The sequence below is a fragment of the Chanos chanos genome, chromosome 1 (genome assembly GCF_902362185.1).
Source record: "Chanos chanos chromosome 1, fChaCha1.1, whole genome shotgun sequence".
Classification (NCBI taxonomy): Eukaryota; Metazoa; Chordata; class Actinopteri; order Gonorynchiformes; family Chanidae; genus Chanos; species Chanos chanos.
Window position 1 is genome coordinate 9,274,484 of NC_044495.1, and position 20,506 is coordinate 9,294,989.

The following is a 20,506-nucleotide window of genomic DNA, read 5'->3' on the forward strand; positions in this document are numbered from 1 at the left end:
AGTTTATATAAGTGTGGAATTAACTGGTGGAGTTATGTTTGAAGAGTTTATATAAGCGTGGAGTTAACTGGTGGAGTTGTGTCTGAAGAGTTTATATAAGTGTGGGGTTAATTGGTGGAGTTATGTCTGAATGCTGAGTGAGACTATTTTTCTGCCCTCTTGTACTTATTTGACTGGGAGCTTTCATTTCACCAGATATGAAAAAACACAAAGGGTTTCAGATTAAATGTATTACTTTATTCACACGAGTCAAAAGAATGACAAAAAGGGCTACTTCTAGAGTAAACGTAATGTGTACAAAAATACCAGTGGTGTAAGACTGGTGTGTGGTTGGGTTCAGGTGGACATGTTAAAGGTAGAGACCTTCCGGGGTCCCTTCCTGTTTCTTATAAAGCACGTTCTCTTTAGACTTCTTAAAGTCCTCGTTCGTCACCTTCATCCTCCTCTCCCTCAAAGCCATGAGGCCAGCCTCTGTGCAAATCGCCTGGAACAATCAAACACTCACTCATCACAACTGCAGACAATATGCAAAGATTTTTCTTAAGGCTTCCTTGGACGCTTTCCTAGCACCTCTTCACATAGCATCAGCATTGCCCAAATATGGTCAGATTTTTGGGATAGCCCTCAGAGAACTTCAGGAGTTGGACACAGTTCACCAGAGACAAACTTTAAAATTGGCTTAAGTATGACTTATAAAATGTTTAAACGACGTCAAGCAGATTACTTTGGCAGGGTCTGTATTATCCAAAGTTTTGAAAAGATTAATTTGAGTTGACTTTAAGATTTATTTTAGCATGAACATGATTTTACCTTAATGTCTGCACCCGAGAGGTCATCTTTAGCTAGGATGAGGTCATCTAAGGTCACATCCTCTGCCACCGTCATCCTGCTCGTGTGAATCTGGAAAATTCTGCGTTTGGTCTTCTCATCTGGCAGTGGGAACTCTATCTTACGATCAATCCGACCTGGAAATCAACCAGCATACAAGTCCATATAATATTACAATCCGGTGACATCTGACAAGAATAATAACTGTTTCCTTTTCGTATTTCTTTATATTTCAAAAATGGACTGACAAATTTGCTAGCAGCAATCGGTAAAGTTGAGCTCGTACTTTGGTTTTACAAATGAGAAGTGATGGAGAAATATCTGCACTCTGGAAAAAGGGTTGACAACAGCCATGTATTTAACTCCATCCAATGAAATTTTTCCCCTTTCTTTTCTTAATCCAACACACATTTACTGACATCACAGAGAAGAACCACTGATCATCCAGCACTACACAAAAAAAAAATTGTCTTCTGCTTGACTTTTTACTCCTAGCATTATCTCAGGAAGCTCCTGGAGATTAACAATCTCCTGAAATCTTACTCCTTGTCTGGAGGAGCAGTCTGCAGTCGGTTTGATGTTTCTCTACCTGGTCGGATGAGTGCTGGGTCAAGCGTCTCTATTCGGTTTGTGGCCATGATGACTTTGACGTCTCCACGGGAATCGAAGCCGTCCAGCTGGTTCAGCAGCTCCAGCATAGTTCTCTGGATCTCCCTCTCTCCTCCAGAGTTAGAGTCATACCTGCAGAGGAGAGTCGAGTTCTGTTAATACACACGCCGTCTACTGATGAAACACACTCACTATATGCATGATGCATAAGCAAACCTGTTGTCAGGTTTTTAGTAGACCAGCGACATAAATGATAACATCATTTCTGTTCATTACAGGTTGGTTACTATACCTCTTCGTTCCGATAGCGTCAATCTCATCGATGAAAACGATGGATGGGGCGTGCTCCTCGGCGACCCTGAACAGCTCTCTGACCAGTTTGGGCCCATCGCCCAAGTACTTCTGTATGAGCTCTGAGCCCACCACACGCAGGAAGGTAGCAGATGTCTGATTGGCCACAGCCTTAGCCAATAGGGTCTTACCTAGATGTCAAAGCACACCATACACCAAACATACTTCAACAACAACCAAAAAAAACATGCTCACAGCCAAAACACAGGCTCGGCTTTTGTTGTTATTTATTTATTTTAAATTTTGTGTGTGTGTGTGTTTAGTGTCTATCCACTGGATGGTCTTTGGACTGACCTGTACCGGGGGGGCCATAAAGGATGACTCCCTTTGGAGGTTTTATCCCCATTTCCTCATAATACTCAGGGTGAGTGAGAGGGAGCTCCACAGACTCCTGCAACAGCCCACAAATATTATCACTCACCCTCATGCACAGAACCCAACCCACCCAGCAATACTATACACATATAAATGCACAAAACAAACCAAATACAGGGCATGTTGGCATAGGTTTGAAAGAGGATTTTCATGTTTTAACCTTAGTGTTCCACAGAATCAAATTCTTCATTTCACTTTTTATTACCACAGAAATGTATTTGACGTTGAATGAAAAACAAAGCGCTGCTTTAGTTTCTGTAAGAATTGTAACGTATGATATTCTGTACACACAAACACAGCTGAGATATTGGCCATTAGGTAAGACTCCACGGTTCAGTTCCAGCTGATGTGCCTGTCAGTAGCACTTATGTCACCTTAATCTCTTGGATCTGACTATCCAGTCCTCCGATGTCAGCGTACGTCTCTTGTGGGGCTTTCTCCACTTTCATCACTGTGACCAGAGGATCAGTGTCATCCATCAGCACTCCAATCACGGCATGGACCTACAAACAGAATCACAGCACACAGATGTCCCACCCCTTCCACACTGCCATCTTACACTTCTCATACATATTACATAACCATAAAAATATATATATACGAATACCAATCAATATGCAACACGATGCGACATCTTGTTCAGTGGGCTGTAGTTAGCGTGTGTGTATTTGTGATGTGCTTGTGAAGAAAATACGAGGTCATCTGTTTCGACTGTCCAAAACAACTCATCTTAGCTAATTGTAGTTAACACTTTACACAATGGGGGGGGGGGGGGGGGGCCTTGCCTTATGGTTGAGTAAAACAGAGCAGCCAGGTTCAAGGAGATCCTTATCAACAAAGGACAGAATGCTGACATAGTGTTCAGAGCCCACTGATGTGGATACGATAGCATGATTGTCATCAATGATTTCTTCCAGTGTCCCGACAGACATTGGCGTTCCTCTCAGATCATCTACTTTGGACCTTTCCTCCTGTGAAAGGAGAGAGGCAGAGAGGTTAGTAAAATGCACAACATTTTAATAATGAATTGAAACACTGGGGATCAGCCCTGGTAGTATGGAGAGCTGCTTTATGACAGCACGTGCTGCATAAAGCGTTATATGGATGAGCTCCATTTGAAAAACTGACTGAAATTTTTTTTCAGTCCAGCCGAGATGTTTTGCGGCTTAAAACTAGGAGCGGAGCGATTAGGTGAGAGGCTTTACGGTAAGACCCACAGAACCCAGCACTGTTTAAAAATGACTTCTTTTTTACTTTATACTCCAAGCTTTATCAAAGGAAACCACAGTACCTCCTGCTTCTCCTCCAAAGGCTTCATCTGCTCCTGGTTCCTGATGAACTCCTCTTCCATGAGTAGGTAGTCTTTGATCCTCTCCTGTTTTAGCAGCTTCAGTCTGCACTGTGTGTGAGGGGTGACTGAAACAAGGGGGGGGGGGGACAGAGGTTCTTGTTTTACTGATGACACCATCTCTGAAGTTCAAACAAGTTGTGTTGAGGTTAACTGAAGATTCATTTACTTAATGGTAATTTGCTGGCAGCATCTGGCCCCTTCGTCTTCCTCTTTTTCTTTCCCACTCTAGTAGGAATTGGTGGCTCATATTTCTTTTTCTTGTCCTAGAAAACGGTGATTAACAAGGGAATGGCTTCTACTAAAATGTTCTATTCACACAAATGATTTAAAAATGATTAGAACAATTAGACTGTTTCTCAACGGAGCTCATCACCATCGTAACCGTGCACAAACGTAAGAGGAGAAAAGGGAAACAGTGACTGCTTACCTTGTCATCCTTTTTGCCTCCTCCAGGTCCATGTCCTCCACTTTGGTTCTGACCCTGTCAAACACAATCAACAAAGTAAGGCACTGTTGCATCGCAATATCTCTTTGTGCTGTCAGTTCGGAGGGAATCGGAAGAATTGAACATCTATACATACATCGACGGCAAAATCGAACACCTGCAGCCACTTAGAACTATTTTAACCAAAATAAATTGTATGGACAAGCATTTGGACCGGAGGAAAACGAATGTTAGTTTCGAAATGAAGAACACATGTAAGGTTACCAAATAGGTGTAAAGGTTTCCCACAGCTTTCTAAGCAAAGTCACATCCAGACAGATATTTTCAGTTAGCACCGGACGACCGCTATTCAAGTAATTCTGAAAGAGATCATTCTTAACCCCCTAGTCAAGACCTTGAAGCTGTTTGATTAACTCAATCTAGTATTCGACAGTCTACAACAGATGTTACACAGTTAGCTAACCAATCTGAATTTCAAAGTCTGTGAGTCAGCAACTGACTTCATAATTTACCGACTCTTTCCGTTGTTTTAAATCCTGCTGTCAGTAATTCTAAAAGTATCTCTATGTCATTCAGAAAAAGAAACCGATAAATTAAAAATATACAGTCTCTAAGAAGAAAGCAAAAAATGCTTGCTCACCATTGTCGTTTGTTTTCGTCTTCTTCTTCCCTCGCTCTTTAATCGTATTGATTCATAGTACCCTATAAGCACACAGACGCCACCTATTGGACCGGAGTATCGCTAAATTTTCGGCGGCCGTCTTGCTCGGTAGCTACCGTGGATCTTAAGAAGATAGAGCGGGAGAGAGAGAGAGAGAAAGAGAAAGAAAAAGATAGTTAGAGAGAATGTAAGTATAGCCTTCATAGACATACAGAGGAAAGGTTTCCGAAAGGGTAAAAAGTGAAAGTAAATAGGATGTGAAACTCAGATCAGATGACAGATCTAACTTTTTAGTTTCTGTAACGGCGTGTCATGTAGACAAAGTTGCTTTATTGCTGTATGAGATGTGACAAATGCTTTCTCTCTCTCTCTCTCTCTCTCTCTCTCTCTCATTCTCAGACACACACACACACACACACACACACACACACTAACACACACACACACACACAAGTATACACCCTAAATGAAATGAATAATACATCTGTCAGTGAAAATAAAGTCTGTTGTAATGAATAATATTGACTGTATGACACTCCAAAAAAAGGTTGATCAGGGCTGTTCAGCTCTGGGCCTTGAAAAGAGATGCTCTGTTGCCTTTTGCCTTTAGCTTTGAACAAGAGATTTAAGTACCTCCCCCACCCTATGGAAACAGGCATATGTACTTCTTTAGGCAGCTATCAGTGATCAGTGTAGCCCTGCCGTGGGCAGTACTGTGTCATCTTTGATGAATACCCACACATTAATATTTTGGATGGAGTGATTAAATTGTACGCCACAATATTTTTCAGTGCTGTTTCAGTGTAGTGTGTACACCCAGTTGTCAGGATACTTTACTCTGAAAAAGAAATTATTCAACCCTTGTGTCTGTCCTGTGCTGATGAGCTTAAAGGCTAAACAGTCAACCCTCTGTAAAACATACCCTGCCTCTGGTCAAAGTAAAATAGCAGGTTGCAAAATAGCTATACCTGACATGTACATATCTCCATGTATGACAATGTTATGTATGACAGTTCATTTTGATGTCATGGAGTTGAACAGTGCTTTATGTGAGCTATTATCACTCTTGTTCAGACAAACACACACACACACACACACACACACACTGCCGGAATCAAACTAAGGAAGTGGACTGAGGCACTGGTCACTATTTCCTTGTCAAAACATATCAATATTGCTTTTCAGTTTAATTCATTTCAGTTCAGGTTAATTTGCACAACACTTTTACAGCAGTGGATATTCTCTCAAAGCAGCTTTACAGGAAATCAAATTCACACCCTCACCCCCTTCTCGGTTTTGTTTTAGGTATTAGTTGGCACTGAGTCAGCTGGGAGAGTAGCACCAAGAAAGATGCAATTTAGAAGTGCTGCACCACCTTCAATGTGTTCAGACAAAACTATCATTCGATAAAAGTTAGTTTTGAATTGTTGTGGATGTCTCATCTTCCTTTTCTGGGTTGCTGTTAACTAGTTAACTAAAGACATGATTGAGATGAAATATTAGCTAAGCAATTAACTTAGTATAGTTGTCATAGCTGGACTTTGACTTGGCAAACTAGCTGTCAGGCTGTCTTTCTCATCACTTACATGTTTATCAATTACAAAGAGAGGCAAAACTTAAATATTACTTTTAGGACCAGGGGAAAGTACTAATAGCAAGCAGCTATTACATTACAACATTTCAGTTAAAACCAGAACAAATTCCATGTGTCATGAAGAGGGTCAACTTAAATTAAGTCAACTTAAACCTTTGTCTTTGAGCTAGGTTGTGAGGATGAACACTGGCAGAGCCAGAACTTGGATGCCCAGAGAATTCCAGAGCTAGAGAAAACTTAGACAGATAGAGACTAACACATATGCATAAAGGATATGATGAAAAAGAAGCTGGTTAGGTTGTGTCTGGGCCCTCTAGTCAAGAAGGGGTGAAAAAAAATGATGGAAGATAATATTAGCACTTCTAAAAGGGGTAAATGGTGTGAACTGTACTGTCGTTTTTTCTCACTTAATATGTTTGCCCAGCAGCTGCAGCTGGGGGAGAACTATATAAAGGTTGCGTGAACTGTAAACCCTCACAAACCAGACGACACCTACGTTTTCATAGACCTCCTGCAGTTACAGTGCAAAGATGCTCCGTGGCCTATGCCTTGTTTCTGTGCTTTTTTGTTCAGGTAGGACCAGGACCATGTCATTTATCTTTCAACAATGTGTTTCCATGATCACACCTGGTAAATACATGAGACATTAGGGTTCAAGTACCAGATTTTAATGTATTTACATTAGGGTTCAGGTGCCAGTTTCTTTCTTTTCCCTTTACTTCACAGTTTTGGCAAACTACTGGGAAGTTTTTGAGGTTCCCTCTGAGAATGACATTGAAGAGGTAAGCTGTATGAATAGAGCCTTCTTGACATTTGTCAGATTCCACAAATTTACATTTTGGCTAAGGAAATCTATGGCACAGAATGTGAATGTTAAGGTGAAATGCGACATACGTTCTTTGCTATGTGTTTTCAAAATGGAAGGTGTTCAACCAAAAAGTGTTTAAATATATTAATTACATGCATCTTCATCAGGCCATGCTAAAATATGCAGTAGTTATTGATTTCAGTGTCTTTACTTTTGACCGTCATAACTGTGTAATTTCTATAATCTGTCTGAACCTCCATATCGATCTGTCTGTATATAAATCAGACAGGGCCTAGGGCTAAAGCTCAGCTCCCTGGGGTTTGCTGGACATGTAAGTGGATCATGAAAAAAGTGAAAAAAGAAATCTCCAGTGGTGTTGACCAGGTTTGTCTGAAGAGGCCTAAAATATTTTTCCATTTATTGTTTTCCACATAAATAAGATATACTGTAGAAAAGAATCTGACAGTTTTTTCCTCTTTCTTTCACAGAGCGAGTTGCAAAAGAAGATATCATCTACCTGTGATCAAATCGGCTTTCTTAAGTCTATGTGTAAGAGTTTTGTCTCGACGAACATGGACATGCTGGTTGAGGAGTTATCCACTTCTGACAGCCCAAGATCCATCTGTGTCAACGTCAGAGCTTGCAAGTGAGTTTTCATTTGCTTGATTGTGCTATATGTAAATCAGGTAAACAAACTAACCAATCATTAAACTTACTAAATAGTTAGATACATGTATAGTTTGTTTGTTTGTTTGTTTGATATTCATATAGAAATATAAATGTATGAGTGTGTACGATGACATTACATTGTAGTATGTTCAATTTACAGATGAAGGTTCATGTTCCTTTGATGAGACAAGAAATCTGCATAAATGTGGGAGGCCACAAGATGTACACTCATCTGGACAATATATTTCTGCCATGAACAATACTTGAATCAGTATGACTAAACAGCAGTCACTCTTTGTTTGTAAGGAGAGCAAGGCTTTGTATCAAGGAAAAAAAAAAAAAAAAAAAAAAGAATTAAAGAATTAAAGTATCCTCATGTCTCTGTTTGTCACTATTTTTCAGACATGACCCAAAACTTACCACTTCTAATACTGGGGCTGAGTAGTACATTGTTCTGACAGAGATCTTTTCATCATTTAAACAAAATATGCTGTGGCTTTTTCTGAAGTATTTATAACAAATTCCGAAAAAAAAAAAAGTTCGAACCAGGTTCATGGTTCATGTCAGTAGATTTTATCATATCATACACCTTCAATGAGCAGTCATAAAACAGAGGGGCGGCTGTGTGTGTGTGTGTGGGGGGGGGGCAGGGAGGAGGGGGGAGTGACAAGACTGTGGTGACCCAAACTTCCCATGCAGAGGATGAATAAGGTCCTTGCTTTGTTCTTCTGTGGTTTGTGGTCATTGTCATAAATAAATGTGTGAAGTGGTGCAGCCAGACAGTGGGCTATAAAAAGGGCCATCAGCACCGTTGAAAAGCATGTCCAACAGCATTCAGATTCTGCAGGACCCCACCAACGCTACATCACAATGATGCTACGTGTTATCATCCTTGCCTCTGTACTCCTAGGCACCGGTAAGACCAGCAATACGGCATCTTACTCATCATCATTATCTGTTTTTAGACACAACTACTTAAACCAAAGTAAAAGGACTGCATTAGTCCTTTATAGCATCTATTACAGTGTTTCTTTTAAGTTTAAAAAGGGTAAATAACAAGAGATCAAGTCTGGAGTGCCACATAAAAGAAAATGTACTATGTTCCACAAAATAGTGAAGATTCCTAGGAAAAGAAAATGACAGTGCATCATATTGTACTAAGATACCTCACAATAACATTCAACTGTATCATGGCAAGATTTTTTCCACAGTCCATGACAATGACCAAATACTATTTCTAATGCTTTTCCAGCATTAATGTGACAAAAGTGGTCATTGTAAGCTAACAAAAGTTTTTTCTTTTCTTTTCTTTTCTTTTTGCAAAGGTGGAGTTGGAAATATCGTGTCTAGGCTTAGTTACACACTCTTTATTTATTTGATCCCTTATTAGAAATGATGCCTATTCTCCTCATGATGTACAGAATTTGTTGACAATCTGGTCATTTGATTAAAACTGAGTTTTCCTCTACTCCAAAGCTTTGGCAAACTATTGGGTGGTTCAGGAAGTTGAATTGAATGAGGACCATCTTGGTGAGGTTAGAATGAACATTTTGTTGCTCTTATAATAGACTGTCTTTGACATTTGCACTAATCTCCATTGATATAACACCTCATGAAATGTGTATTCAAATGAGATGTTACAGGACATTTTTGTTTTAGTGTTCTATGTACTTTATAGAATAGGAAAAATATTAAGGTAAAAAGACTCCTTACTATCTTGTTCTATGTCTTTATTTGCCATTAACTTGGATGTCATGCTTGTAAAAGAGTTACAGCTTTAATAAACTTCAATTGATACTGATTCATCTCTGGGTAACAGCTGGAGGTCATGCCAGAAGCTCAACTACCAGGGCTTTGCTGGGCATGTAAGTGGATCCTCAACAAAGTGAAAAAGCAAATCTCCAATGGTACTGACCAGGTGTGTCTTATGAAGATCAGCACTCATTTACCATATTATTCACATGACTAAGATGGGATTAAATGTGATGAAACATCTAATACCATCTTCCTCTTTACAGGAGACCATCAAAAACAAACTAATCTCGGTGTGTGACCAGATTGGTTTTCTTAAATCAAAGTGCAAGAGTTTTGTTAAGAAATATCTAAACACCTTAATTGAGGAACTGTCCACCACTGATGACCCAAGAACCATCTGTGTCAATCTCAAGGCCTGCAAGTGGGTATCTTACTTCAAAATACATTCTGTGTCAGCTGCTTATTCTTGCATAACATAAAAGAGTACTGAGAAACTATAAAGAGCTCTACAACTCTGATAATGAGTTTACATCACAAATTTGGTGTCATTATTTATAGCTTCAATGAATTAGATTTGGCATTATCATTTCTTCCCCGCATTATGACAGAGATTTGCTTGTGTGAACTTTTCATACTGTGGATTGATATTAAACTTTGTACAATATACATCTTACAGGCCAAAGACCATGGAATGGTGAGATACCTGGATCCAAGAAAACCACCACTAAAATTCTGTATAGCAGTGTTACACTGTAATCTGTTTTTGGTAAATGACTATACTGAATGTGTTTGCAACACTTAAAATTTTTTGCAATGAAAAAAAAAAAAAAAAAGATTATATCTTCCTCTCTTTTTGGTTCATCAGTTGCAACATGTCCTGTAACATATAGTATTAAACTAAGCAATACTTATTCAATCACGTGTGAAAAGGCCTGTATTCTGTATCAGGAATAATAATGACAAACCAAGAAAAACTGCAAGAAACACAAACAGATCAGAACAGAAAGAAAGAGGGAACAAGTAGAGCACTGGCGGTGTATGGGTGAACACCAGCAGAGTGAAAGAATACACCACATCTTTATAGCACACATTATAATGTAACTCATTTAACTGACACTGTTACCTGCGCTCTCTTACAAATGTAACTGACTATATCTGAGGTCACACACCTCTGGAGCAACCTCTGCAGCTATGCTAAATGGCACACAAGCAACAAGCTGTCAATATCTGTCATTTCTGTGATTTGATCCATCAACCGTTTGGTTACTAGGTACAGTTCCCTTACCTTTAGGGTCCTATTCTCCCAGTCATTAAAAACAGGCACCATGGGAAAGAAAGGAGGGCATCATATTACAACCACAACAAGTACACGCGACAACACCATCATTTTACGAAACCTAATGGATTCAAATTTTATACAATTTATGACAAGGAGTTGTATTTCATTCTCAAAATAACTAATGCTAATTGTTCAAATGTACTGATTATAAAACAACTGAATTAACACGCATGTGAAAAGCATGCAGTGTGCTGTTAGCTCTTTGCAGGAGACCAACACACGGAAACATCTGTGGTAAATCTTAAGGTCTAGATTCAGACAAGCTTTCGTCATAGCGGTGAAATTAAATACTTGAAAAAAGTCACATACTCATTTGTTCATTCTCTGATGAATAACAAATATCCAAGACAGACCAGTATCATGCCTTTTCAGCACATGCTCAAAACTCCTACCTGAAGGAAGAAAAGTATGATTGTGAAACTCAGACTTCAGTTGCACTTATGGTCACATTCTTAAAACAGTAGATAACAAGACTGTGAGTAAGGCAGAGTATTCATAAAATGTGGAACATGTCACATTCAACTATATGTTGACGTGGCCATGTTGCCATACATGGTAAGATACAATGCATGGAAACAATGAAGTTCCCTGTGCGCTACGAGTCTGTGACCACCCCCACCCCACACCTCCTGCGAACCAAGTCACTCAGAAACTTTGGAGTGGGTGGAGGGGCGGTATTGAGCACTGGGTAAAGCGCTGGACAGAGTAGGCTAGGTCCACGTACTGCACATGTGTATGTGCACACACTGGGCTCAGTAATATATCACATTAAGGATATGTCTAATTGTCCAATACCAACAACAACAACATGACAATAACAACATTAATGAATTATTATTATAGATTGTTATATGATATATAACATTATTATTATTATTATTATTATCATCAATTTTAGTATTAGTAGTAGCAGTAGCAGTAATAGTCACAAGTCCTGGTATTTGCCAGTTTTCTCCTGCTCCTTGGTTGAGACATTCTTGTCATCTGCAAATGCCATGTTGATGATCGTTTCTCTTCTAAGATGCTTGTCGATCACTGTGATGTCCCACCTCCTCACACGTCCACAAACTCATACAAAAAAATGAACCAATAAAATAGAAAAAAAGAAAGGACAGAGTTAATTAAACACAACGTGGCCAACGCAAACATCGCGCACACCGGACAGTAATGAATACAGCGGAATACACTGCGCTGAGAGACTGACCGCGAGCGATATTCTAAAGTCAATATAAGCCAACTAATACTGATGAAACATAAACAAAAAGAACAATAGAAACAAGAACAGAGACAGACCAAACAGAGACAAAACAGCAGTTTAATCAAGATGCGGCATGCCAATACCAATTCCCCTTTGCAGATCTAATGCTACCTGTCGGAAAACAAAATGAAGTTACAAAAAAAAAAAAAAAAAAGAAAAGGAAATAAACCTTATATTTAAAAGTAACAGTGCCCTACCCTGCGCATACGTACCCAAAGTATGGCAATCGCCCATCTAAAACAGATGACACCAGGCAGTGCTACGGCGAGGCAGGTGAAGCTACAAACAAAAGCGATTGTGTTCCGACCATGCCAAACCATAGCAGGGAAAATATGGCACGAGAGCTAGGAATGTGGCTACCTGGAGGTCAGTAGCAGAGGGACGTACCAAAAGTCACACTGGCATTAACTACAAAATCAAGCGAAAAACAAAACAGAAAAATCAGCAGGTGCATAAACCCAGCAAAGCAGTGCACAGCAAGTCGACTCGTACCTTTCTAATAATTGAAGGAGCAGGTGGCGGAAGGGGCGGATGTCCAGAAAGCAAACCTTCAGGTAGCATTTACCTGGGCCTTTTATGTACAAGAGCTTGTCAATTATGCTAATTAGTTACCAACAAACTAAACAAGAGATACACAAAAAGGGAAGGTGACACTACCTTGGCTACAAATGCACCAATGCCATGACAGTGCTGTGCCTCCTTGAGTCCTGAAAGTACTGGAAGTCCTGATGGTGTCTTCCATTTGATCTCTTCTCCAGGCCTTGGCTCCTTTGTCTTGTTTCTTGCACAGTCGTCCTTTGGTGAATTGCTTGTTTTATGGCTCGTTGCATAGATGTGGCTCCCGTCTTTAGGTTGGCAGCTTGACTTTGTCCCTGTGCCCTGCGGCCCCTGGCCCTCCTTGCCCTGCGTGGCCCTGCTCCTCCTGCACCTTCAGTAGGCATTAGCTTTGCTGCGTTAGCCTGATGCATTTACGCACTACGTTCTTTACCTCCTTTCTCCTTTTCCCCCTCATCCTCTGTGTGTATGCGCCTCTTATGCTTGAGTATGAATATCTTGTATGAGTGTGGTTGTCTACCCCCACCACACACACACACACACACACACACACACACCGCTTTTGTTGTCTTTATTTCATCTGCTAGTGTGTTTTCTTTTACATTATGTCTGCATTGCTTGTAATTGTTCACTGGGTTGGCTCCTATTGCACACCTGTCTGGCCATGAGGGGGTCTCCTCTCTCTGTGGTCCTCCTCAAGATTTCTTCCATTTTCCCCTGTTACATCTGACTTTATTCTTGCCCGCTATGAGGATTAAGTCAGGGGTGCCATCCTGTTTTGTTTGTTGTATACCTGTGAGCATGTAAAGCCCTTTGAGACTGTAAACAGTGATATTAGGCTTTAAATAAACTTGAAACTTGCATCCATATTAGTTTGTTTGTGCACATCAACAGTACGTCAAGGCTGAAGCTCCTCTTCTGGTGTCTGCCAGAGCCTATAAATTTCCAAGACAGAAGTAGAAAATAACAGCTGCGGATGATAGTGGAACTGTCTCAGTTGACTTGATTTGATGTATTGTGATACTCTGGAATGGTATCATCTGTATACAAGTTTTGATGCCACTAAAATGTACTGTACAAATAAAAAAGTTTTATTTGTACAGCACCTCTTATAAAAGGCATTATCTCAAAGCAGCTTGGTTCTTTGAGAAGGACCACGACTCAGACCTGAAATTGCATCCTCTTCTGATTGCTACATACTGCTAGTTTATAGGATTTGAGCAGAGCTGTAGTCAAGACCACCTTTGTCGAGTCCAAGAGAAGTCTAAGACCAGGATTAGTCGAGGCCGAGGCAAGACCGAGTCCAAAGAGGTTCGAGTCCAAGTCAAGACTGAGTCCAAACGAGAGAGACGGAGTCAAGACCGAGATGGAAAAAAAAGAATCCTGTTCAAGACCACTGACTCACCCGTTTGTAATATTTGTGCGATGCTAGAGACACAGTATATCTTCTATTTTAAGAGGATCACGTTGCACTATTATTTGTAATGATCAAAAAGCAAGTGCAGTGTAACAACATTGTAGGATCAAATTAGGCCATATTATTTACTTTAAGTACAGCCATTTCACTTGATATCATACTCAACACTCTATAGACAAAACAGCATGTAAGCCCCACCCCACAAAGGGTGTTGTACCATATTTGTGATGATCAAAAAAGCAGGTGCAGCGTAAGGTTTCCGAAATTGTTGTGTTGCAAAATTTGCAAGATGCCCTTGAGTTTCCTCTTCAGTGCACTGTTGCGAAATTATCTGTGGTTTGTAAAACCCAAATTGTATGATGCTTGAGATTGCTGACATCATGTCCGTGGCCAAAATGAAAATGATGAGCAAGGATGCGTTGCGCATGGAGCGCACGGACATGAGTTTTGGCGGGCATATGATTGGTTACCAGGCAGCCAATGTCAATGCCCGTTCTAGATGGATTTTGAATTAATTAAACCAATGCCTTTTTGTCTGAAAAAAAGCTAGCTTTACCAATGATTTTGTTTTGAAGGAGTTACTTGAGAAAAAAAAAAAACTTTTATTTTTTAAAGGCAGCTAGACTCGGTCGACACCAACTAGAATATTTGGCGAGACCAATGGCCAAGACCGAGTGCAAATACCAACGAGTCCAAGACAAGTCTGAGACAACAGAAAAACATCTCGAGTCCGGACTCGAGTGCTACAGCCCTGGATTTGAGTACTTGGTTTTGACTGGGGAGTAGCTGCTTGATATTTGTATCGTAAATTTAAAGGCCGAATTGCATTCCTGTGCATGAAAGGTTGTGACAGTATATCTTATCATATCACACATCCTGCAAAAGACAGTTCATGCTGGAATTCCTGTGAAAAACTGAGAAGTCAGTCTGTTACCGGTCCTCTGTGGTTTGTGGTCAGTGATACATATATATTTCTTACACGGTGCAGCAACATAGAGGTCTATAAAAGGGGTTGTCAGGACCCTTGAAAAACACATCAAACAGCATTCAGATTTTGCTGACCCCCACGAGCAGTACATTGCAATGATGCTACGTGTTATCGTCCTTGCCTTTGTACTCCTAAGCACCGGTAAGACCAACAACAAGAGATCTTGTTCATTATCATTTTTTTCTATTTTTAGACACAACTACTTAAATCAAAGTAAAAGGACTGCATTCGTCCTTTATAGCATCTATTACAGTGTCACTTTAAGTGTAAAAAGGGTAAATAACAAGAGACCAGAATTCAGGCCTGTAGTGCCACATAAAAGAAAATGTTTCTCAAAATAGTGAAGAATCCAAAGAAAGGAAAATTACAGTGCCTCATTTTGTACTGAGCTACATCACAATTACATTTAGTTGTATCCTGGTGAGATTTTTTTAACAGTTCACTGCAATGAGTAAGTGCCATTTCTCATACCTTTCCAACATTTAATGTGAGAAAACTGGTCAGTCAAGTCAAACCTAACAAAGTTTTTTTTTTTTTTGCATAGGTGGAGTTGGAAACATCTTGCCTAGGCTTAGGAAACACGCACACACACACAATTTTTATTTACTTGGTCCCTTACTAGAAATGATGATTATTTACTGTCAGATGTATAGAGTCTGTTGACAATCTGGTTGTTTGATTAAAATTGAGTTTTCCTCCACTTCACAGCTTCAGCAAACTATTGGGTGGTTAAGGAGGTTGAATGTAATGAGGACCATCTTGATGAGGTTAGAATCAAAAGTTTGTTTACTTCTAATCGACTCTTCCTGATACTTGTACTGACTAAGCGCCATAGAAATAACACCTCATGAAATGTGTATTCAGGTGAAATGCAATAGACCATCTTCATTGTAGTGTTCTATTCGCTTCATGGAATGGGGAAAAAATTCAAGTAAAAAGACTTACTATCTTGTACTATGTCTGTATTTGCCATGTCATGCTTGTAAAAGAGTCACAGCTTTGATAAACTTCAGTTAATACTGATTCATCTCTGGGTAACAGCTGGAGGTCATGCCAGAGGCTCAACTACCAGAGCTTTGCTGGGCATGTAAGTGGATCCTCAACAAAGTGAAAAAGCAAATCTCCAATGGTACTGACCAGGTGTGTCTTATGAAGATCAGCACTCATTTACCATATTATTCACATGACTGAGATGGGACTTAATGTGACGAAACATCTAATACCATCTTCCTCTTTACAGGAGACCATCAAAAACAAACTAATCTCGGTGTGTGACCAGATTGGTTTTCTTAAATCAAAGTGCAAGAGTTTTGTTAAGAAATATCTAAACACCTTAATTGAGGAACTGTCCACCACTGATGACCCAAGAACCATCTGTGTCAATCTCAAGGCCTGCAAGTGAGTATCTTACTTCAAAATACATTCTGTGTCAGCTGCTTATTCTTGCATAACATAAAAGAGTACTGAGAAACTATAAAGAGCTCTACAACTCTGATAATGAGTTTACATCACAAATTTGGTGGCAATTATTCATATTTTTCAATGGGAAAATGTGTTTCTGAAAAATTCACACATCACTTTGTGTTTCTGTATTTTAAAGACTAACTCCTCATTGCACATTTTAACTGTGGTCACAGCAAACATTCTGAGTAGAGACAAATATAGTTTTAACACTAGCTTCAATGAATTAGATTTGGCATTATCATTTCTTCCCCGCATTATGACAGAGATTTGCACGTGTGGTCTTTTCATACTGTGGATTGATATTAAACTTTGTACAATATACATCTTACAGGCCAAAGACCATGGAATGGTGAGAGACCTGGATCCAAGAAAACCACCACTAAAATTCTGTATTGCAGTGTTACACTGTAATCTGTTACACTGAAAAAAAAAAAAAAAAAGATTATATTTTCCTCTCTTTTTGGTTCATCAGTTGCAACATGTCCTGTAACATATAGTATTAAACTAAGCAATACTTATTCAATCACGTGTGAAAAGGCCTGTATTCTGTATCAGGAATAATAATGACAAACCAAGAAAAACTGCAAGAAACACAAACAGATCAGAACAGAAAGAAAGAAGGAACAAGTAGAGCACTGGCGGTGTATGGGTGAACTCCAGCAGAGTGAAAGAATACACCACATCTTTATAGCACACATTATTATGTAACTCATTTAACTGACACTGTTACCTGCGCTCTCTTACAAATGTAACTGACTATATCTGAGGTCACACACCTCTGGAGCAACCTCTGCAGCTATGCTAAATGGCACACAAGCAACAAGCTGTCAATATCTGTCATTTCTGTGGTTTGATCCATCAACCATTACTAGGTTACTAGGTACAGTTCCCTTACCTTTAGGGTCCTATTCTCCCAGTAATTTAAAATGGGCACCATGGAAAAATAGAAGGCATCATTTTACAACAACAAACACACACGGCAACACCAAGATTGTACTACACCTTTTGAGGCTGTGCAAGGCCTCCTCCTGAAGTGAACAGTATAAACAAACAAAAACACACACACACGCACACACACACACACACACACACACACACACACACACAGATTCAATCTGAAAACATGAGTTTTTTTGAGATACTTGTTAAGGAGGACAAGAGGTACTTGTTAAGGAGGACAAAAATACTACACTTACTTCAGCTGACACTACAGAAAGGCAACAGATCCAAATGACCATCTCAACCCATTGAACATTTGTCTGTCTAAGTTGGTAACCATCCAGCATCATGTCATAGACGGGAGCTTTTGATTTTGAGCTTTCCGTGTTACGTAAATAAAAAGGCTACACACATCCTTTACATTTTATTTTTACATCTTGAGTTGTATTTCATTACTTAAAATAACTAATGCTAATTGTTCAAATGTACTGATTATAAAACAACTGAATTTACATACATGTGAAAAGCATGCAGCGTGCTGTCAGCTCTTTGCAGGAGGCCCACACTCGGAAACTTCTGTGGTAAACCTTAAGGGCTAGATTCAGACAAGCGTTTGTCTTAGCGGTGAAATTAAGTACTTGAAAAAATTCACATATTTATTTGTTCATTCTCTGATGAATAACGAATATCCAAGACAGACCAGTATCATGCCTTTTCAGCACATGCTCAAAACTCCTACTTGAAGGAAGACAAGTATGATTATGAAACTCAGACTTCAGTTGCACCTATGGTCACATTCTTAAAACAGTAGATAACAAGACTGTGAGTAAGGCAGAGTATTCATAAAGTGTGGAACATGTCACATTCAACTATATGTTGACGTGGCCATGTTGCCATACATGGTAAAATACAATGCATGGAAACAATGAAGTTCCCTGTGCGCTACGAGTCTGTGACCACCCCCACCCCACGCCTCCTGCGAACCAAGTTACTCAGAAACTTTGGAGTGGGTGGAGGGGCGGTATTGAGCACTGGGTACAGCGCTGGACAGAGTGGGCTAGGTCCACGTACTGCACATGTGTACGTGCACACATACACACACACTGAGCTCAGTAATTTATCACGTTAAGGATATGTTTAATTTTCCAGTAATAACCACCACAACAACAAAAACAACAATAATAATAATACTAATCATTACTAAAATTATATATTATGCTATACTACATATAACTTTATTATTATTATTACTACAACATCATTATCAAAAGTCACATTAGTAGTAGCAGTAGTAAGCAGTAGCATTCTATTCAGTCTTTACACCTCTTTCATTGCCCATTGGATGATTCCTGCCGTATATCTTCTTACTTGGAGGATGTAGCTGTTAATCTGTTGGATCTTGTTCCATCCAATGCACTTGGACTTCAGAATTTGCTTCAGTCTTTGCTGGTGCTTGTGACCGTCTTCTGTACCACCTCTGACATGTTCTCCTTCTGTTGCCATATCCTGAGTTGCTCGTAGCCATTCTTAACATCTGCATCCTTGATGTATCCTCCTTCCAGTTTCATTCCCTCAGTATTTGTGATTTTGCCACACTTGATGATGAGCCTAGCACATTTGCCTAGCCTTAACTTCACCTTGATGTCATCAGAAAAGGTCTTCACTGTCTGGATCAGGGAATCAATTTTAACTGCTCATTGTCTGTACACCTTGATGTCATCCATGTGTACTAGGTATCGCATCTTCCCTCCAGACTTAAAATCATATCCAAGACTCAATGTCTTGAGCAGCTGCCTCAGGGAGTTGACTGTCACAGAATTGTACTGGGCAGAAAGCATTGCCTTTGCAGTCTTAATTGACACTGAACTCAATTCCCTCTCATCATGTGTAAATTAGGTCCTCCAGGATTTCATGGATATTTCAATCCACTGTGTTATGCCCAGGTTGATCTTGTGCAACTTGAGTGATTCTATGATTCAGGAGTGTGGCAAACTGTCATAGGCCCTCTGGTAGTCAATCCAAGTCATTGTCATGACGGTCCTCAACGACTTGACATCGGCAGTTACGATTATGTCCGTTGCATGCTGGCCGTAGGCAAGGAGGTTCTTCCTCTGCAGTTGCTCAGTGATGCTGTCTGATATTATTCTGGAGAGTACTTTTCATGTTGCTGATAGGCACATGATTGGCCAGTAATTGCTGGGGTTTGTATCCCTTCTCTTTAGTATCCCCTTGCAGAAGTGAATCTGGCATCTTATTCGGATCTTTCATGTATTGCTGTTGGGTGTTTTACCTAGTACACCTGTTTTAGGTCAAGTTTGATTTCCTGCTGATCTGAATGTCACCAGGTCTTATTGATATTCTCTCTTGTTCTCGCAGGCCTTCCACAGTCTTCTTGATGTCTTGAATCTAAGGATCTTGTGCATTATGGTTCTTTTTCTCGATCCGGAGGTCCTTGAAGAGCTAGGCGGTTTCTGCGTTTATGTAAGTGACTGATACAGATGTCCTCATTCAGCTTTAAGTATCTGTGCGCAATTCATATTAGTTTGTTTGTGTACATCTACAGTAGATTAAAGCTCTGGTGTCTGCCAAAGCCTATAATTTTCTAAGACAGAAGTACAACATTACAGCTGCAGATGATAGTAGGACTGTGTCAGTTGACTTGATGTGATGCATTATATACAAGTTGTCTGGTTCTCTAAAGGTTAGAGAACCAGGCTTATGACTGGAGGGTTGCCGGTTCGATTCCCAGGCCCAACATCCATGACTGTGTGCCCTTGAGCAAGGCACTTAACCCTATTGCTCCTTGGGCGCAGAGGAATGCTGCCCACTGCTCCTGCGTCTGTTGTGTGTGTTCACTACTGGTGTGTTGGATGGGTTAAATGCAGAGGACAAGCTCACTGTTCACAGTGTGTATGTGCAATCACTTAAACTTAACTTAAGTTTTGATGTCACTCATAAGTGATATACAAATAAAAAAGTTTTGTCTGCACAGCACTTCCTCTAATAGGCATGATCACAAAGCAGCTTGGTTCTGAGAAGGACTGTGACTCAGGCCTGAAATTGCATCTTTTTCTGATTGCTACAGACTGTTAGTTTATAG

The 20,506-nt window shown here is 39.9% G+C and overlaps 3 protein-coding genes across 3 annotated transcripts; 2 read left to right on the forward strand and 1 right to left on the reverse strand.

Annotated features, from left to right (window-relative positions):
• Positions 1-228: 228 nt before the first annotated feature.
• Positions 229-4,622, reverse strand: psmc1a (proteasome 26S subunit, ATPase 1a). The gene is made up of 11 exons (XM_030767675.1): positions 4,600-4,622; positions 3,942-3,995; positions 3,681-3,777; positions 3,455-3,579; positions 2,949-3,134; positions 2,538-2,666; positions 2,083-2,179; positions 1,730-1,919; positions 1,418-1,569; positions 811-965; positions 229-484 (listed from the first exon to the last, which is right to left on the reverse strand). The coding sequence occupies exons 1-11, from the start codon at positions 4,600-4,602 to the stop codon at positions 350-352; spliced, it is 1,323 nt and encodes a 440-aa protein (XP_030623535.1). The 5' UTR covers positions 4,603-4,622; the 3' UTR covers positions 229-349.
• A 2,972-nt stretch (positions 4,623-7,594) lies between these two features.
• LOC115824356 (antimicrobial peptide NK-lysin-like) lies at positions 7,595-10,194 on the forward strand. Its single transcript, XM_030788377.1, has 4 exons — positions 7,595-7,654; positions 9,511-9,609; positions 9,710-9,867; positions 10,123-10,194. Exons 1-4 carry the CDS (start codon positions 7,595-7,597, stop codon positions 10,142-10,144), a joined length of 339 nt encoding a protein of 112 aa, XP_030644237.1. The 3' UTR covers positions 10,145-10,194.
• A 4,180-nt stretch (positions 10,195-14,374) lies between these two features.
• On the forward strand, positions 14,375-16,836 carry LOC115824388 (antimicrobial peptide NK-lysin-like). The gene is made up of 4 exons (XM_030788379.1): positions 14,375-14,503; positions 16,045-16,143; positions 16,244-16,401; positions 16,799-16,836. The coding sequence occupies exons 1-4, from the start codon at positions 14,375-14,377 to the stop codon at positions 16,818-16,820; spliced, it is 408 nt and encodes a 135-aa protein (XP_030644239.1). The 3' UTR covers positions 16,821-16,836.
• The last annotated feature ends 3,670 nt before the right edge of the window (positions 16,837-20,506 follow it).

Excerpts from the sequence above, each read along its gene's own strand:
- psmc1a (XM_030767675.1), bottom strand. Across the intron at positions 2,180-2,537 it reads GTCAGATCCAAGAGATTAAG|GAGTCTGTGGAGCTCCCTCT; the intron begins GTGACATAAGTG and ends GGGCTGTTGCAG. Across the intron at positions 966-1,417 it reads CCCAGCACTCATCCGACCAG|GTCGGATTGATCGTAAGATA; the intron begins GTAGAGAAACAT and ends GTTGATTTCCAG.
- LOC115824388 (XM_030788379.1), top strand. The coding sequence starts at position 14,375 with ATGCTTGAGATTGCTGACATCATGTCCGTGGCCAAAATGAAAATGATG. Across the intron at positions 14,504-16,044 it reads ACCAGGCAGCCAATGTCAAT|CTGGAGGTCATGCCAGAGGC; the intron begins GCCCGTTCTAGA and ends TCTGGGTAACAG. Across the intron at positions 16,402-16,798 it reads GTCAATCTCAAGGCCTGCAA|GCCAAAGACCATGGAATGGT; the intron begins GTGAGTATCTTA and ends TACATCTTACAG.
- LOC115824356 (XM_030788377.1), top strand. The coding sequence starts at position 7,595 with ATGGACATGCTGGTTGAGGAGTTATCCACTTCTGACAGCCCAAGATCC. Across the intron at positions 7,655-9,510 it reads CAAGATCCATCTGTGTCAAC|CTGGAGGTCATGCCAGAAGC; the intron begins GTCAGAGCTTGC and ends TCTGGGTAACAG. Across the intron at positions 9,868-10,122 it reads GTCAATCTCAAGGCCTGCAA|GCCAAAGACCATGGAATGGT; the intron begins GTGGGTATCTTA and ends TACATCTTACAG.